Genomic DNA, 19,115 nt, shown 5'->3' on the forward strand with positions numbered 1-19,115 from the left:
TCTATCTTCAAGATGATCTTTCTATTTTGGTAATAAAACATTACCCAAACCAAACGCCCCCTAAATGAGAAATAGTGATTCGGCCAACTCCTATCAAAAGATTTTTAAATACTTGCTTTTAAAAGAATCATTACTAACTTGAACGTGTTTAAAATGACTAATTTCTACATAATCTCCAAGGACTTAACAAAGCATTGACCTCACTTGAATAAACCATATCAAATAGAAATAACCTTAAATCCAATTATCAAACTCACAACTATTATATCAAATAAATCAAAATTTTGATCTTAAAATATTATCAAAAAATATTTAAATCGTCGGAGAGAATTTAAATTATCATGTCAGTGAATTTGCCAAACCACATTATTCTTATTCATGGTAACCAATAATCATGCCCCCTTTGGCATGCGCCTTAATTCTACACAGAATGCTAATATGTAAGCTATGATATGATAAGATTTGGTTCCTGTCATGAAAAGGCCAGTGCCTAATAATGCCATCCTACCGAACCGAAACCCATCTCATCTCAACAGCGCACAAAATGGATATGAACCAAGAAAGTGCAAATATTTCAACAATGAAAGGAAATCTTTTACAAATTTTCACGTGCATGCTATTTATTCACCACAAAAAAAAAAAAAAAAAAATTGCTTCCATGCACCACAAACTTTCGCTCATCACAATCGCCAAACAACTTATGCCATGGAACCACAGGTGGAAATGGGGGAGTGGGAGGTACAAGTCATAAATATCCTTAAAAGATACTGAGTAACAAAAATGTGAAACCGATTCGAACAAAAAGAACTCAATTTTGATCATTTGAAGGTTCTGAAGAATCTTGCACTGAAGGAGATGGAGAATGGGGCTCCTCAGGTGAATCCTCTGAGTTCATTGTACTTGAGTTCTTTGCACGTGGGTTCTGATGCTTGCCGTTCGGAGCATCAGAATTCTGTACCCAATCAGGAACTTTTGAGGACATAGCAGGAGAACTCTCAGAAGGAGCTGTCTGTATGACATGATGAGTCATAAGAGATGAATCCAGTATAGACAGTGGAGGAAGGCTCACACCATAGTTAAAAGGATATCCTGCAAAGGGATGATCATATCTACAAGTTGGGCCATACTTGCAAATTCCATACATACTGTAATTAGAACACACAGCTTGTCCCTGCATGTAGGAGAACATGAATTTATTGCAATTAATTAAATTCAATGAAAAGAAAAATCTAAATTTGAAGGACAAAAATGATTAATAACTTTAAGGCTGTAGCTAGCTCAAATATATTGCAGCACCAAGTTGCACTATCTATTCAGAAAATAAACGTGAAATTTTGTAAGTTACCTAAAAATTCTTAAGACAAACAGGTATAAATCAATATGCATGCCTCAAATATGATTTTTTTTAAAAGTTATTTTGATAATCTAGTACTAAATGGAAAATTATGAATATTGATTTTGCATCCCAAACAGTAAAATGGAGTATTAATGTGTACTTTGCAATGTATTAAATGGAGTATAATCCCCGATATATGAAAATAACATGAAAACTTACAGGTCTTAGGGGAAGGCCAAGAGGCCCTATACTATTTACTGCTGATTGAGCAACCCTTTCCTTCGGATGATGGAACTTGCAATCAGATCCATATTTGCAGGTTCCAGTGTTCATATAATATCGGCATTCTGGTTGATCAGGTCTCTCAGGTAAATTTGGACTGGATGGGGACAACAATTGCACCTGCCCACCGGGACTTAAGTCACCTTGATTCCTGGGGTTGTAAATATGGTTGGAACCAAGTGCACCAGGAGAAGATAGAGGGCTAATGTTTCCCTGATAAAAAGAATCGTGAAAGAAAATATTCTTATATGACAATTTGTAAGAGAATCATTCTGCTTCCTAATGCAATACATTTTATCATGGACCTTTACACAAACCAAAGGAAAAACGAACTTCTCAAAAATTCAGGCAGGAACTCTGTTACTTAAAGAGTTAACTTACTGACCATGTAGTTATTCCAACCTGGTGCAGATACAATGCCTTGAGAAGGAGAGACAATGACAGGCATGTAGCCCTGTGATCCTTGTAATCGAGGGCCAGATATATAAGGTGCCCTTGCTAACCATGTTGAAATGCCACCAGCATAAGGCAGAACTGATGTCCCCATAGATCCAAATGCAGCAGTCCCAGTCACAGCGAAACTGTTTCCATGTGCTGCAGGTTGAGGATGGTGAAACTTGCAAGCAACCCCAAACTTGCATGCTCCAGTCCGCATGTAATAAGGACATGATTTTTCATCCTAGAAGGAAGAGTCATACTTTAGGAATTGTAAATGTAACAATCATTTTCATTCATGTAAGAGAACTTGTTAATCACAAATATTCAAATGCCAATTTAAGGAGAAAAGAGGGCAAAAAATCTTGTACTGATTTGCAGTGGGAAATAATCACCTGACGCATCGGAAGACCAAGAATGTTGAATGAGACTGGTCCAGCACCATTCCTATCCTTTGGGTGATGATATTTACATGTTGATCCATACTTGCAGGTCCCTGTTTTCAAATAATACTGCAGTGCATGTCAAGAGGCAGAAATTCATCAATCAGAAAGATTATAACTTGTGCAGCATATTGTCTAACATATACAAGCAGGCTAACAACTAGTATTGCATAAAAGGAGGAATTCCAGAGTCGTTACTACAAATATTAATCTATGAATATGGCATCACTATACTTATTAAATAATTGCAAAAAATTATGCAGTATATCAAACATAATTAGCAACATCTAAACTAGATTCCAAAGGATGTCTTGTATACACTACACATGATATAATTAGTCTTATCTGTGATTATCAATCAACCACTTGCAAACCAGACTCAGAACTTAGCTGCTAAATGCAAGATGTCACAAGAGGAATAGGCTGAGTGAATCTACATTGATAGATGATAAACATTAGCAGTAAATGAAATACATAATTTCATTTAAATAAAAGAAAATGGCCCACCCTTCATAACTAATATACTGTGTGAGAAAACTTCCAAAGACAAATTAGATTGCTATCAAACATTGGTGGGCAAGACAGAAGAAATAGAAATCAGGGGCAGAAATTTCTCATAACTATTGAACAAAAAGTAAAATGGAGCTGCTTAACACTAGCCAAATTTATCGGAAACCTTTAAGAACCAAACTGATTCTGCGGGATAATCAGGGTGCATTTTGCAGTTCACTTAGTCAACACTATCACATACAAATATTTACATAAGAAGTTCCAATATTAAATGAACCCCAATGGATTTTCCACATTAATATTATTGCTCATGGTTCCATCTATGAGTGTAAACAGAACATTCTGCGTTTTTCAGTTTTCCTGTTAAAAAAAACCTTTCATTCTAATATATCACAGCAAAAAGCAAGCTAAACACCCAGCGATTTAATGATCTCAAGAAGGGGAGAATTGTACCCCACAGTCAGGTTGCCCAGCTCTCTCCGGTAGTTCTTCTCTATATTGAACACCCTGTTCAGATAATAATACGATGAGATACAAAGCATACTACCAGACTACAACTTAAAACAGGAAGAAAGAGTAGAAGTTTAAGTAAAAGTAACAAAAGCATTGGGGCAGAATTCCACAGCAGAATTGATAAATCATTTCAAATATAGTGCACACTGTTGAAGCAACAATGATAATACATTTATATAACATTAAAATTGACATAACATTGGTGAAGCCACTTCAAAGTGTAAAATTTTAATACCTGAGCAACATAAGCAGGATGATTAAAGCGGCAATTGCTTCCATAACCACACTCGCCAGTCCTTAGGTAATATAGACAATTTGGCTCACCTGGGCGATCTGGGTATGGGCTCGATTGAGCCACACCACCCCCTTCTTGATTATCATGGATTTTCAGCCGCCATATTGCTTCTGCAAGACACAAGAGAAACACAGGACATCAAGTTCATGTCATTCAGAATCCGAGATTTCAGTTCCACCAACATTATGAAAAATTATCTTCTCTATCAATATCAAACATCAAAGGAACTAAAATCCTCAATTCAAATGAAATTTTCAACTAATTAAGTCCATCAATGAAACTAATATCTTAGAAAACTTCAACATGCATTGTATCGGTAAACAGGGTTGTCAAAACCGAAAAAACCCAAATCATCAAACCTCTCTCATCTAATAATGATGACAGCCTGATTAGGAATTATTTAAATTCTGGTCACAATAAACATAAACCAAAGAGCGCAAACCCTTAAAAAATGCAAATTACAAACAACGGTGCAAATTTAAAACAAATATAATTCAAAACCTTATTTATGCATTGCATCAACAAACTCAGATACTACAAACTAATACACCCAATGGAAAAAAAACACTCAACTGCAATCAAAGTTTCAAAATCTCCAACCTTAACAATACAAAAAAACACATTGCAATGTTGATCACAGAAAAATATAATAATCCATGATCACGAAAAAAAATTATAATAATCATATATCATCAAACAAACAACTTAATTAAAGAAAAAACTAATCGGATCCCCATATTGTTGACAAAAAAGTGCGCCATAAATCTAACTACCTTCAATGTTGTCCCCGGACTGATTTGACACAGCATTACTCTTTGCCTGACGGTTATCTGGCATCGGTGGCACAGATTTTCGTCACCCGTCGGCTTTCAATCAAAACAAACACAACAAAGATAGATTTCCTCGACCCTTAAACACAAAATCACAAAAGTTCAAACAAATAAAAACATGATCGTTAAGGAAGACTAAAATCGAGGAGAATTTTTATCCCTTTTTCCCAAAAAAATAAACGATAAGAAGAAGAGATAAATAATGAAGAATCAGAAAGTGAAATCCGAAAATATATTCCAATTCGATTAAAAATTCTTTATTTCCCTTTCTTCCTTTTTTCTTTCCGCGATTCTCAGGTTTTTGTGTGTAAAAATTTCGGATCTCTTCAATGTAACATAAAAAGCAAGTTGTTTCATCGGCTCTTGTACGAAAAATACATTTGTGTTTTAAGGAAATGACAAATTTACCCTCACAACAACTTCTCTGTTTCAGAAGTTACTAACCGTATTGTCAGCCCCTTTTTAATTTTTTAGGAATAATTTTAATTATTTTGCATATTACGATATAATCCCTGATTAAGGATGTAATATGAGGATAATTAAGGAGAAATATGGGTGCTGGTGCTGATAGACAGTCAAAGACAACTCCTCGAGCTGCATAATTATTTTTAGCATCGGAATAAACTATAGCAGCAACATAAACTTTGGTTATAGTGAATAATCTCATCATCATTAAATTAAATAAGTAGATAATTTAATTTTGATATATCGTTAAAAAAGACTTAAATTTATATTATTTTATACATAAAATCTTTTCTTTTGTTACTCATACTATCCTTTCGATATCAACAGCTCCTCAATTTGACCCTATTTGTAAATGTAAAATCATTAAAATTATATACGTAAACAATATCGTGTTATTATACGATTGAATGTTACTTTATTTATAATTTTAAACGATCCAATCATATGAAGATATATTATTATTTATATATAAAGTTATACATATTATTTATACATATAACATTATTCATATAAAATATATCTAGATAGTATTGTGTGCACATACAAGGAATACAAAAAATGATATGTTATCATATAATTGAATATTATTTTATCTATTATTTAAAATCCGCTAATAACGTGGTAATATACATTATGTGTGCTATAATTTTATTGTATAAATATGAGTAGCATTGTATGTTTAAATAATATGTACAAAATTTAATATAAATGATAATATATCATCGCATAATTAAATATTAGATATAAATTTATATATATTATTTACATATTTGTATAAATATACGTACTTTTATTGGTATAAATATTTTTTTTTTGTATTTAAGATTTTGATAATAAATTAAAAAAATTATAAACTTGTTAATGTTTTAAAAAATGAATTTCAAAACTATTTGCTGCTAATCAATTGGTCTAGCAAACAGCATAAAAAAAGGCCCATGACCAAATGATGAAGGTTATTTATGTCTTTGTCATCATAATTGTCCTCACAGCGTCACAGGCAATTTGAGAAAATATAAATTATCATATCACCGTTAAAGGGCGCGAACCTGAGAGGCGGCGGTGAGGCGTGGACCACAGGATTTGAATTTCCCTGTCCAAAGTTCATATTTTCCAGCTCGCGTTAAATGACCAAATTAGCCTAAACTTGGGCTAAATTTTGGACAAATGGAGTCTTTAAATTTAAAAAATATATCAGCTAAAAAGTAAATGTGATTAATTTTAGTTTATTTTTATGGTCCGTCTCCGTCATAAGGGTTTGGGCACGTGAAAGATGATGAGAAATCTGGGCCATAGGATTTCAGGGCGTAGGGTCCCACAGACCAAAGAAAGAGAAAACAAAAGAAAAACGAGCTTGTCCAGTGGGTCCCGTTTAAAGAACAGAGAGAAGTGGAGATTCGGGCGGCCATTTACTCACCGGATAGAAAAAACTATCGCGACCACGACTCTCTACTCACGTGACCGAGAATAACGCCGTTACGTTAAGGTTCATTTACAAAATAGCAACCGTTGATGCGTCGTTTAAAAACTCCGTTTCGAGTGGATAGACGGAGTTGCCCTCCTTGCGTGGATGAGTTGAGTTGTATTTTCAAAATTTATATACAAATTTAAATATGTGAAAAAAAAAAAGAAAAATGGATGACGTGTAAAGTAAAAAAATAAAATAAATAAAGAACAGTTGAGTTGATGGTTAGTCATTGGTTAATGTGAATGTTGGATTTGATGTATGAGATCTGATTGAGGCATGAATGACCATCATCATTTCCTATTAAATTTCATGCCCTCGTCTCTAATTTCTAATAATAATAAAAATGAAAAATAAATGAAATTGAAGTTGGACCACAGAGCAGAGACGCCACGTGGCGATTAGCAATTGGAAGTAGGTGACAGACTTACAGGAGTGAATAAATGAAGCCGGGGAAATAATCCATCAAAATTAATTACAGTCAGTTAGAGAAGGGTAAAAGTGTCAAAGTGTGGGTCCCATGCAAAAAGCCAATTTGACGAGTTGTGATGTGATTTTGATAGCGTACATACCAGCAATATAAGGCCTCATGAATCAATCAATCAGATGACAACGGTGATTGCAACAGCAAAGAGTCAGTGTAAGTATAGTCAAAATATTTGTGGCTACAAATCTGACCGATTTGACTAATCAGATGTGGTCTTCTATGACGCATCTACTGACTCACTGAACCAATCCCTTTTTTATTTAATTTTATTTATATAAAATAATATATAATTGAAACTTGAAAAAAAAAAACAAAAAGTAGAAAATTAATATTTAAAGGTAAGATACCTGTAGATAGTTTGTTAGAAAAATAATACATAGAATAGAATAATATTTAAATATTTATTTATTATTTAATGTTTATTAATTATTTATTTAGTTATAAAAGTTTTATTATTAATATTAAAATAAATAAAATTATATTTTATTTTTTCTTTTAATTTAAAAAACTAAACTTTTTTTCTTATATAAAACTTTAAAAAATTATATTCTTCTTCTGTTAGGGTTTGTTTTTTTTCTCCTTCTTTAGAGATCAAACTTCTATCGAGACTAGTCTTCAATCCATCCTTCTCCCTCTACCACAATCGTTAAAGCCCAATAAAGCCTAATGAAGCCCCAACCAATAATGAATCAAAGACAAAGAAGTTGAATTAATGAAGCTTCTCCATATCCATCAAATCGACTCTGTTTTTCATTGATTTGGTTTTAAACAAAGATGAATCGCATGATGAAAGCTTCTTTTGAAGTTGAATTGCACAATGACACACAATGAAAACTAGACAAAGACGATTCGATAAATCTGGATAAACTTTTGACTAAAGGTTTGTCTCGTAAGTAAGGGAGAGATTATTAATTTTAATTTTTTTAACAATATTTTAAAATTAAAATTTTATTTATTTGAAAGGATTGATTTTATTTTTTTTTTAAATCTGATTTGAGATAAGAAAATAATAATAACAATTTATCATCAACAAGCTGACAACTTTTCCCTTTGTTTTTAAAGATACTTACCATGAGTATCTTGTCCCTTCTTAGTGGCTTCAAGACTAGACTTAAGGGTATTGTTTCATGAAAGGCCTACAATTTTCTTTCCTAACATAGTACAATCCTTAGACTTCAACGCTAACAAGATTAGTTGGTATCATCCAGTCTATATTGTCTTTATCTAATAAAAATAGCATAGAAACTCTATTTGTAGTCACAGTGTTGGTGATCTACAACTGGAAAATTACACAATTAATTAATTAATATCATATTTTATTAATTTATTCAACTTGGGCTTTTTGTTAATTAAACGCTAATACTATTTTCTTCAAATTATCAATCCTCTTTGTTGGATTCAAGAAGTCTCATTGACTTGTTAATAAATCGAGACCCCATCAAACCTATCTAATCATCGCTTAATGAATATAAAGTATTTGTTTACTGGTTTAAAACATTATGATAATGCATTTCAGCATAAAATAAATTAAAATTTTCAAATATTACACAGAAAATTAATTAACCCATAACCCCTTATCAAGATCCGCATATAAAAATCATTACGCAAAAAATTGAACATGTTATAAAACATTCATATGGTCACCATAAGGTGTTTATGAGAGACATGCTGATGTTGATGTCTCCTTTGTCATTATCCGGCATGATTGTTGCAAGAATCACTCTCGGTCTACAAATAGAACAATGACTTTAATATCTTCATTAAGCACTGGGGGTTGAGAAGCCAAAGAGAGACTCTAAAATTTGATACCTTCTATTCCTAATAGTGATATAATAGATAACATATTATCTTTTATTTTTATTTTTATTTTTTTAAAAAAACTATACTCATTTTAAATTAATATAACAAATAACATAAATAATATTTTAGACGTACTTATATTCAATGATATTTAAATAAAATTAAATATTATTTGAAGTAAAATAATCTATTTTTAATAATTATATTCTTTTATTTTTAATAATAAAACATTTCCCAACTCAAATGCAACCTGAGGGTAGAAACTGTCCTTCAGCAAAAATCAGGTGGGCTAAGTCGTTCTACCCCCGGTAATTATTCTAAGAAAAGTCCATTAGACATGGAAAGAGATGCAATTTTGAAAAAGCAAAAGGGTAATGATAGCAGCATTTTCCCTAACGCTGAATCTTTGACAATTGCAACCAGTTTGATACCTTTTACACACTGGCGATCCCATGCACTAAAGGAGATAAGATGGTTTGAGAGTAGGCCCTGAGCAGTGAAATTCAAAATATATTTCATGGTAAATGAGGAATACGTTACAAGTTCCCAGGAGGTCTTTCCTAAAAATCGGCGCAGCAGAGACCAAATATTTTAGATACATCCCCCGACAAAGTAGTAGGGCATACGACTAGGAACAACAACATATTAGCTTGAGATGAAGATGAACAAATTAATAAAAAATTCCGCTACACGAGAGTAGAAAATAATACTATTAGTAACAACAAAGGCAACAAATATTCGAAGATAAATGTCATATGATGATCATAAAAGAATAGATCATTACAAAATGCCGACCATAGCAGGGAAAAGCCTTTCTTGAAAATATACCTATCCAAATGAACTCTTAATTTGACAGTTCTAAGAATCCTCGTAAAAATTGTGCATCCAAATCATCCAACACTATAACATAACTGAATTTATGTACCTATATCTCAATCCCCTACAAAATTACTTGGGGTTGCTTGCATTTTTCTATACCCCTAGCTTTCCAAGTATCTAGAATTGAAAACTATAGCATGTTAGCTGTACTTACAAAAAGCTATTAACAGCATCTTAGCAGAAGAACATCGAACCCTCAACTGCCTCATGCAACCTAGGCAGCTCAGGAACAGGAATACTCCCGGCAGATGTAATGCTTCTTTGTCCTGAAGAAGTTTCTGACAAATCCTCAAACTTAATAAACTGCCCCATCTGTTGTGCAGCAAGGTGAGCATACAATATTGGTGCCACTGAAAAAAAATAAGATAATGAGATGGAGAACTAATAGTAAATAGAGATAAGTGCAAGCCAAAACACTTTCCTTTGTAAGAAACAGAATTCTGAAGACTGCAATGAACTCACCTATTGAAATGGCTGTAGTACTCCTTTGGTAACTAGTTTAATAGGGAGAGGATGACAATATTTTCAGTTGAAAAGTTATAAATTTCAATAATTAGTGAGAAGCAAAGGGGATTTTGAAAGCTTACACATATGACAAGGAGTGGATAAGATTTTGCAAGTTATCAGGAGAGAAACCAATCTCATCAAGCAATACATGGTAGTGTGCTGGCCTTGAAGTTCCCTATCATAGTGGGAAATCAATAGAATAAGTATGGGAAGAAAAAAGGCATCTTATACTAGATGAAAATTGACAATAAGCTCAAGTATTGGACAAATTTGAAGCCCTTTAAAAAAAGATTACAAACAATAAATTAAAGACATACTATCATCCCAGCATGTGCACACATGTAGAAGTCATAGTTCCTTGGATGCACAATTTTTGTGTCCACAACTGTTCCTGGTGAGAAAGAGAGAGAGAGAGAGAGAGAGAGAGTTAAATCACAAAGCACTGGGTTAACCATCAAAGGAGAATAGCACTTGGAAGTCACAAACCAGGAGGAACATTTTCAGGTGCACTAGCTTGGAATAGCTTGGTGTGGTGATTTTTCTGTGCAACAATAACTGTGAACTTGGGAACGTCAACCTCACCAAGATGCTGGTATGCCTGTCATAAACAAGTTTGATCGTATGTCCTTTATGCTAGATCCCACATGTCCTAATGGTCAACCATGAAATTGATACAGACAATTGAAATAAAGCACATGTTGAGAGATGATGCAGTAAGCAATCCATTTTTCGACAAGTCTATGTATGTCATCATAAACAGCGAAAAGTTACATAACAAAAGTGAAAAATGACTACTTAGCCAATAAAAGTAGTAATAATCAACAAGAACAAGATTCAGACCTACTAAAAATACAATGTTGAGCACTAATGACATAATTTGCACAATTAATGTAAAGGAGATATGGTTGCAGCCACCTTTATGATTTGCTCCAGCTCAATATTCAAAACTTGATTGAATTGTGATTCACTCACTCCATCCCTGAGAACAAAAGCAACAAGATAAATTGCAGGAAATATAGTATTCAACAAGGCACTAAAAAGAAAATTACAAAGAAACGGAAAAGCAATATACATTTGTCTGACCGCCTAGGGTACATGTCTCATGCAAAGTGGCAAAAAAGAACACTTAGCAAAATCTTAAATAAAAATTTAAAAAAACAAAACAAAAGGAAATTCTTTTCACCAAAGTCCCATATATATATCTACTTGGATAAGAAACCTAAATTATCCACCATACCATAACTTGAATAGTTCATACAACAAGAACTCGGAATTTAAGTCCCTCCTCTCCTTTACACACCCGCACTGCACCCCACATTTCAACTAGAAACTGAAAATATTATTAATTTGAATTTATACAAGTGTTAATAGCATTGCTGTATAAAGAAGGCTATACTTTACAACCACACGGCCACAGAAAGCATTCAGATCTCAGTGTGAAAATATTTTAATTATCTCTTCATAAATGTTAGGTTACTACTTCTTCCTGGGCTTCCATAAGGTTATCTGAGAATATGAAAGGAATTCCACAGTTCTGTTGTTGAAATCGAGATCTAGCTCAGATAATCAAACATACAAGAAAAAAAGAAAGAAAAATAACAGTGAGGTCAGATAAAGAAAGTTGGAAGCTTGTCTCTAATCAAAGCAAGATTGGCACTACAAGACAGGGCAAGATAATCTAATAATCAAATACTATAATTACAATGCTCTTGTTTCAGAATATACAATCCAGATGAATGTTCAACATCTTCTAATTTTTTATGTAAAGCAACAAAACTACAATTCTTCAATGCCTTTAGATAACATGTAAAAATAAGTGGGATGATTTTTATATTCAAACTATCTGTTAAGTATCTCTTTCAAGATTAATTAATTGACATAAATAAAATCCAACAGAATAAGACAGCAATACCTGAACAGAATAATATGTTTAGGTTTTCTTTTATTGCTCGTTTTGTAGAAATCCACAAGCAGTTCCCTAGAAAACAAGAAAGAACTTGACATTCTATGAGTAATAACACAAGTGATAATTTCAATACATGAAGCTCAAATGAATGTCATTATAGATTTTATAGCATCATATTTATGATAATATGATGAACAAAACTGTAGATTGCTCATACTAGGAATATATTAAACCATCAAACTACAACATTACAATTGAGTTTAGCAAATATTAACAGAAGAGATGATAAGGGGTTCAATAAGCATTAGGTATGCTTGTGGTGTTAAAAAAAAAAATACAAAGATATGAGAAGCCAGCAAAAACCATGATGCAATGCAGGAAGAATCTCAATCATGCAATAGAAGAACAGTTCTGCTGAGAAATGTGAAATACATTTAAATAAACAAGTACTTATTGCTTCAAATCTTTTTACATATTCAGCATTATAAAACCTAACACATAACTAAGCAATACATAGAATTAAAACAACAGGAGCAGAAAGAAAAATCTTGTTAACACTACATTATTGGTACAGGGTCTTTGTTTTAGATACCTGATACACGTTTGATATCAATCAATAAATAGAGGATTTGTACAAACATTTATCAACTCCAAAGGCTTTAGAAAGATATTTCAATCAAATCAGTAAAAAACTACACCTTGACAAAACATATTATCAATTATAAATAAAATTTCAAAGATAAACAAAATGGTATCTTGATATATGGCATAGAATTCCGACATCAATATTTAAACACCAGAGACCTAGAGATGGATATTTGAACACATATACATCATTCATGCTACATGCACAGATAATATTTGCTTGACTTAAATACCTGATGATACCATCATCTTTCCCATTTGCTAGAGGTTTGTATAGAGCATCAATCATCTCCACCTTGGGAGATTGAGTTCTTACTGATGCTCTATACCTTGAAATCAGTGGCCACCTTTGAGAGCCAACAACCTGAATGTTACATTATTTAAAGGATCAGCAACCTGGCAATGAAAATTGTTATAATGAATCTGACCAGTTAAGATGCTGAAAGGATCATGGATGAATTACCGCAGCAATAGATGGGATATCTGATCGACCAGGAGATCCGTGAGAGACATCCATACCCAAAATTAAGGTAGGAGTATCTTTTATCAGGGGTATGTGTGAGGGGTGTTCTATTGCCAACAAAGAATTTATTCCTCCAAGCTACAAAAGAGGGGAAAAAAATAACATATCAAGAAATTACATGTATGAATTACATGTATTAAGTTTCTTCATACATCTAGTTTCAAGATTCACCTTCGAATTGATTTTAAGTAGTACATTTGTAAGATATTGATCATTAATCCGAGAAGGAGATATGCATTGGGTAACAATTCCAAAATCACTGAGACATCTCCTCTTCCAAGGTCCTTGACAATGAAACAAAGTTAGTAATAATATAAAAATGAACCAAATCTTAAAAAAGGAGGAAGAATTATACACCATAAATGTCAGAATTTTTCCTCTCAGGCAAGACACAGAGAATCAACTGTGGAGGTTCTGGAAGCTTTGCTGTAATTTGATCAAACATTTTATCAACTCTAACAACAGGACTGGTTCTTCTAGATTGCTGATCCTCCTCAATTAAGGTAAAAGGACGTTCAATATGCTTCACTCATTCACAAAACAGTCAGTGAATTAGATAGAAGACAAGAGAATGAATTTAGAAACTGTGGTACAACATAATCTCAAAAAATCAGAATCGACATATTGTAACCTACAACACCCTTCTTCCTTCCACAATTGATAAGCTCACGAGATAGGTGACTAGTATCACAGCGGGCAGAAAAGTTGACAACAATCCAACGATCAATTTTGATAGGGTCTAAAAAGCTCTACAAAAGAGAGCGAAAAAGAGGACATGAAATTACTAAATAAGGTAACATGACTTCTACATCATGCAGCTGATGACACAAAGAAGAAGCTTTCTTGGTGAGAGGATTTGATGATTATTCACTGTCAGGTATTCAAGTTATCAAAACAGTACCTTGTTGTTAAAGTTCCAGCGTCCATTACGAGGGACACAGTCCTCATTGTGACCAACCTTCAGCTGTGATATATAGAGAAAAATATATTGCAGTCCAAAACAGTAATCATTTCAATAGAATGGAGCAGCTCTCCTTAAACCCCTCTCTTACACATTAAGAGAGAAAAGATCAAATTTACCTTTGGGGCCTCAAGGACACGACCATCAATACGTGTCAGTTGTTTTTCAATAGAAATTCCACATGCTCCAAGAACAGGGTCCTCATCATAACAGTAGGTTTGCATAGCCTGCCAGATCCAGTAAGAAAAAATTTACATTATTTGAGAAAAAAAAGCACATGTCTTAAAGCAATCTATATAACTTACAGCAGTTAGAGTTTGCATTCTCTCTTGAGGCTTCTGCCTTGACTTTTCAACCAAGGATGCTCGTTGCATTGGCGATAGTGATTTAGTATAGCGTTGGAGTGAAACAAGAGAACAAAGCTACCACAACAGTGGGAAATAAAGAATTAAAATTTTACTTTAATTACTAACTAAAAATCATTTGTGTATCAAGCACAAGAGATTTGCATACCTCCAGCGGTAGATAATTTGGTCGTTTCGGTTTCCCAACATCAAGACATGGCAGGTATGCAGAAAAGGTGAGCTCTATGCCACAGTATTTAGCAAAATATTCGTTGACAGTAATCTCCACAGTGTGCCCTTCATTTGAAGCATTTTTAACTTTCATAGGAAAACTAGAAATGCCGATGAAACTAAAATTAAAAGAGGAAGATATGAAAGAACTATGAAACCAGAAGTTAAAAACAGAGAGATCACTAATTTGAAAACAAGCACATACAACTGCTGATTGCATGGCTTCTCACTTAGACCTATGATTTTAAATTCCATGTTGCGGTGCCTTGTCTTAATCCTCAAGTTTTTGAGCATCTTCTTGGCCTATACATCAAAAGAAAATTGAAATGTAATAGAGAAATCAATGCTGAATCTCAGTGATGAAGTTGGGGAGTTTCTTACCCTTGCCCAGTCAATATCACGAGGTTCTCGTACATTCTGGTTAGCTATCAAAAAATCAATCACAGGGCCGGGTTTAAGGATCATTGTTGTAGATACATCTGCAATAAATGAAGGCAGTGACATTAACAAACAAGTGAATAAGACAGCATTACAGAAATTTACAAGAACTGAAGCAAAACTTGTACCCATGTTAAGAGATAAGCCACCCTGAGTGGGACGGAAGCTAGAATGATACCCCCTGATACCAGTAACACCTTCCCCAACATCAACAAAGTTCCTAGAATCATCATGAAAGAATGACTGCCTCACCAAAAGACACCCCCTGTTCATTCAACAAACATGATCTAAGTAAACATAAGCGTGAAAACATATATATATATATATATATATATATATAAAGATGTCCTTGTAAAAATTTAGTCAAGACCATACATATTCACTGTTAGATTAAATATCAATCAAGATCTAATGGTGTATATGCACAGTCCTGATAAGTTTATGGCAGGACATTCAGATTAGAGAATTTTTATTATTATATATAGATAAAGTAACCAATGTGACCATTATATATTTATCACTTTCAACATCAAAGATTAAATACAATAATTTATATACTCAGAAGCGACATGTGCTAGATACATGATCCTAGTCATTAAAGTGTTCTGATCAAATGATTTATATCTAGCAAATATATGTAGAAAGCATACTTAAATACCTGTTAGCTGCTTGCTGCCTTAGTACAATATCAAGCACTCTCAATGCATCCTGAGCATTATTATCTACCTCATTACCCTTGAGGGCGATAGCTATAGACTTCAAAGGTATTTTAGCGGCATAGCTTATTTCAACTTTGAAAGTTTTTGACTGGAAACATTGTTTTGATCGCTTACAAGTACCTACAGGACTGCCACCATTGGGGCTGCCACTTTCACTAACAAACAAGAAGAATGCAATGAGTTCTAAAGACTCTGAATCCAGAATTTGGAAGAGAATGACAAATAGACATACTGTTTCGCTCGTGACTCTTCAAGAATCACTGTAAACTCAAACTTGTTCTGCGGAAGAGGACCCACAGTGTACAAACTTTTTTCACCATCATATGCAAACCTTTTACCAGCAAGTTCAGAAGAGTATGTTTGGTAAAGCTGATCAAGCAGTCTTCTTCCAATGTTCTTGCTCTCAGTAATTTTCCTATCCTCCATAGAAATAGTGACCTACAAGTGTGTCAACAACAAATTTAAGAAGGAAATACAACTCTACACCAGTTTTTTTTTTTTAAAAAAAAGCTGAAACATACAGTGTACTGGTAAAATATTGCATCTGATGCATTGACTGAAACTTTAAAGTGATTTGTAAGCAACGTTATGCGGCGTCCACAATTACCAACCCCATGCCTACTAATGATAGAACGTTTGGGAAGGTCCACCAGCTCTGGTTTTAAATTTGGAGGTACAACTGGGGGTAGGGGCAAAGGTGAGGATTGATCCACTCCCTCAAGACCTCCTGCTTTCTCCATATTCTGGTAAGGACTAAAAAAAATAAAAGGTGACAAAACAAGTGAGCTAAAAGAACCAAGAAAAAACACATTAACCAAGATATACGTAACAAAAACCACTGTAATATTAAGAGACAATCAGATGAAAACACGGCATCATGTGAGAAGAAAAAATAATTTACTCTAAACATGAATAATAAGCAAAATTCTTTACCATGACAAAGAAATAAATCCCTGGTACAACACCCCACCCGCCCCACCCCCACCCCCACCCCCCCCCCCCCCCCCCCCCCGGGCAACATCAAGTATCAACTCCAGGGAAACAAATAAAAAAGGAAAGGTAATAGTTCAACGTTCAAAATCTCACTAATAAAATAATTAATATCGAAAAATGATAATGAGCGAAATTTCACTAGCAGATTATTAAAAAAAAAAAATTGTCTATACCAATAAAAAAGATAAATCCAGATAAACAACAATGGCGAATAAACGAACAATATATTTATGAAATATATACATGCAACACAAACAAGTTTAAATACGTTTACAATGTAGACACCAGAGCATCACCAATGCAAAAAACCGATACACCAAAACAAACTCTAAACACATTAATTAAATAAAATGAAAACAAAACCGACACAAAAACCTCAAAATTTTGAAACAAGGCAAACTTATTCAAATAAATATGATGATTAATCGTGCAAGAAAAGAACAGAGAAACTGAGGAGAAAATAAGCATACCGAGAGAGACTTCGTCTTTGACCGATTTCTAGGGTTTCCGAGAGTAGGAAAATCAGAGAAAGACGAGAACAAAAGACTCGCTGCCGAAAGAGAGACGAGTAGAAAAAAACCGAGAAGAGGAAGTGGAGGGAAAGAGTGTTAAATAGGACTAGTGTGCGGGGGAATATGGATTGCTGCTGTGTACTATGCTGAACAATTTTCATTTGATGGACTCTCCTGATCATCACCGTCGATTCGATCCAATCAATCACGGAAAATGAAACTTCAGTTGGGAATCAAGCCTGCTTTGAATCCATTTTAGTTGTGATGGCTTTTTGTTATTATTATTAATGGAATTATGTTTTGTGTGAGAATTTTCAACTTCAGAATTCAAAGGGTAAAAACATGTGTTTTCTTAAACTTTGGGTAGAATTGAGATTTAATTAGTAAATAGTTGAGATGGTGCTGTTAATCAATTACTTGTATCTAATGAAATGGGCATTCAATTGTTATTGAAAGGGTACACTGGGCAAGGACTATTGAGGTTGAACTGTTGCACGACGTCGTTGAGTTAAAAAAAGATCAATAAATTTGTCAAGTTTGAAATAAAGTGGGTTGTCAAGCTTGATAACGAAAGGGAATAAACTATTCAATTCGAAGTCAAGCTTGACAAGCTACTCAAGAAGAAAGTTAAGGCCAAGGAAAAGTTAGTCGAATTTGAAGTTGAAGTCGAGGAAAGAGCCTTTTAAGTGACCTTTGTGAATGAGTTTGAGAACTTTTGAGTGATCCAATAGAACTTAATAATTGAACAATTGAATTATACTAACTTTATGTTTTGACTAGACAAACAAATGGGTTGGGTGAATGTAAGTAAAATAGATATAGATCTAAAAGGGTCGATCTAAATAGGTAATAAAAATGTAAACATATATTTGACACAAGTTTAGATAGACCAACAAGTACTTACATAAATTATCAACTCATATTGTTTTGGCTTTTTTTTTTTTAATTTGAATTTTTACTTCATACTCACCTAGTCACAACTAGTCCTAACTTATGAATGGATACTTTGGAAGTCAATTCATGATTGAACCAAGCCCTAGGTCCAACCCTTAAAAATATTAGGCCCCAAGATTTATTCCCACCTAAGGTTTAGTGTAAATACAAACTTTGACTCTCAGTGTTTAAAAAATTTAAATATTTATCTATCATTTAACTTTTGTTAGAATTTTTTATTAGAATCAAGAGTAAAATCATTATTTTATTAATAATATTATATATATATATATATATATATATATATATATATATATATAATTTTATCACATTATCTCTCTCAAATTTTAAAAATTGACATTTCACCTCAATCTCAAATTTGAAAAATAACTTTTCCCCTATATCCTTAGGGTTTTTTTCTCTTCGACGACAATAATAATCATCATCTCTATCATTTTCCTCCATTCTTTATCTACCACTGCTGATGACATCCGATGATAAGCAAAGAAGCTTTAGCCAATGATGAATTAAAGATGAAGAATCAACTCTAGACTATCGAATTGACTCTTTAGACCCAATTTGATTTTTGTCAAATCAACTTCAAATGAAGCTTTCGTCGTGCAATTCGTCTTTGTTGGAAGCTGAATTGATAAAAAATGAAGCCCA

General features: G+C 33.3%; 2 protein-coding genes across 5 annotated transcripts; both read right to left on the minus strand.

Moving 5' to 3' along the window:
* Window positions 1-551: 551 nt before the first annotated feature.
* Window positions 552-4,973, minus strand: LOC123196969 (zinc finger CCCH domain-containing protein 3-like). Its single transcript, XM_044611133.1, has 7 exons — window positions 4,588-4,973; window positions 3,755-3,924; window positions 3,460-3,513; window positions 2,449-2,565; window positions 2,004-2,297; window positions 1,556-1,831; window positions 552-1,171 (listed from the first exon to the last, which is right to left on the minus strand). The coding sequence occupies exons 1-7, from the start codon at window positions 4,649-4,651 to the stop codon at window positions 809-811; spliced, it is 1,338 nt and encodes a 445-aa protein (XP_044467068.1). The 5' UTR covers window positions 4,652-4,973; the 3' UTR covers window positions 552-808.
* A 4,622-nt stretch (window positions 4,974-9,595) lies between these two features.
* LOC123195434 (protein argonaute 16) lies at window positions 9,596-17,793 on the minus strand. 4 transcript variants are annotated; one of them, XM_044609116.1, is made up of 23 exons: window positions 17,475-17,789; window positions 16,533-16,764; window positions 16,244-16,449; window positions 15,951-16,166; window positions 15,421-15,557; window positions 15,236-15,333; window positions 15,060-15,157; window positions 14,793-14,973; window positions 14,585-14,701; window positions 14,399-14,506; window positions 14,220-14,282; window positions 13,954-14,067; window positions 13,676-13,841; window positions 13,490-13,602; window positions 13,259-13,396; window positions 13,029-13,159; window positions 12,157-12,222; window positions 11,160-11,223; window positions 10,731-10,842; window positions 10,562-10,635; window positions 10,325-10,419; window positions 10,200-10,231; window positions 9,596-10,087 (listed from the first exon to the last, which is right to left on the minus strand). In XM_044609116.1, the coding sequence occupies exons 1-23, from the start codon at window positions 17,696-17,698 to the stop codon at window positions 9,912-9,914; spliced, it is 2,961 nt and encodes a 986-aa protein (XP_044465051.1). In that variant the 5' UTR covers window positions 17,699-17,789; the 3' UTR covers window positions 9,596-9,911. The 4 variants fall into 4 exon arrangements, with proteins under 4 accessions (XP_044465051.1, XP_044465052.1, XP_044465053.1 ...); XM_044609117.1 differs by having other exon boundaries at window positions 14,793-14,955; window positions 17,475-17,788; XM_044609118.1 differs by lacking the exon at window positions 10,200-10,231 and having other exon boundaries at window positions 17,475-17,791.
* Between the last annotated feature and the right edge of the window lie 1,322 nt (window positions 17,794-19,115).

Source organism: Mangifera indica, chromosome 14 (genome assembly GCF_011075055.1).
Source record: "Mangifera indica cultivar Alphonso chromosome 14, CATAS_Mindica_2.1, whole genome shotgun sequence".
Taxonomy (NCBI): Eukaryota; Viridiplantae; Streptophyta; class Magnoliopsida; order Sapindales; family Anacardiaceae; genus Mangifera; species Mangifera indica.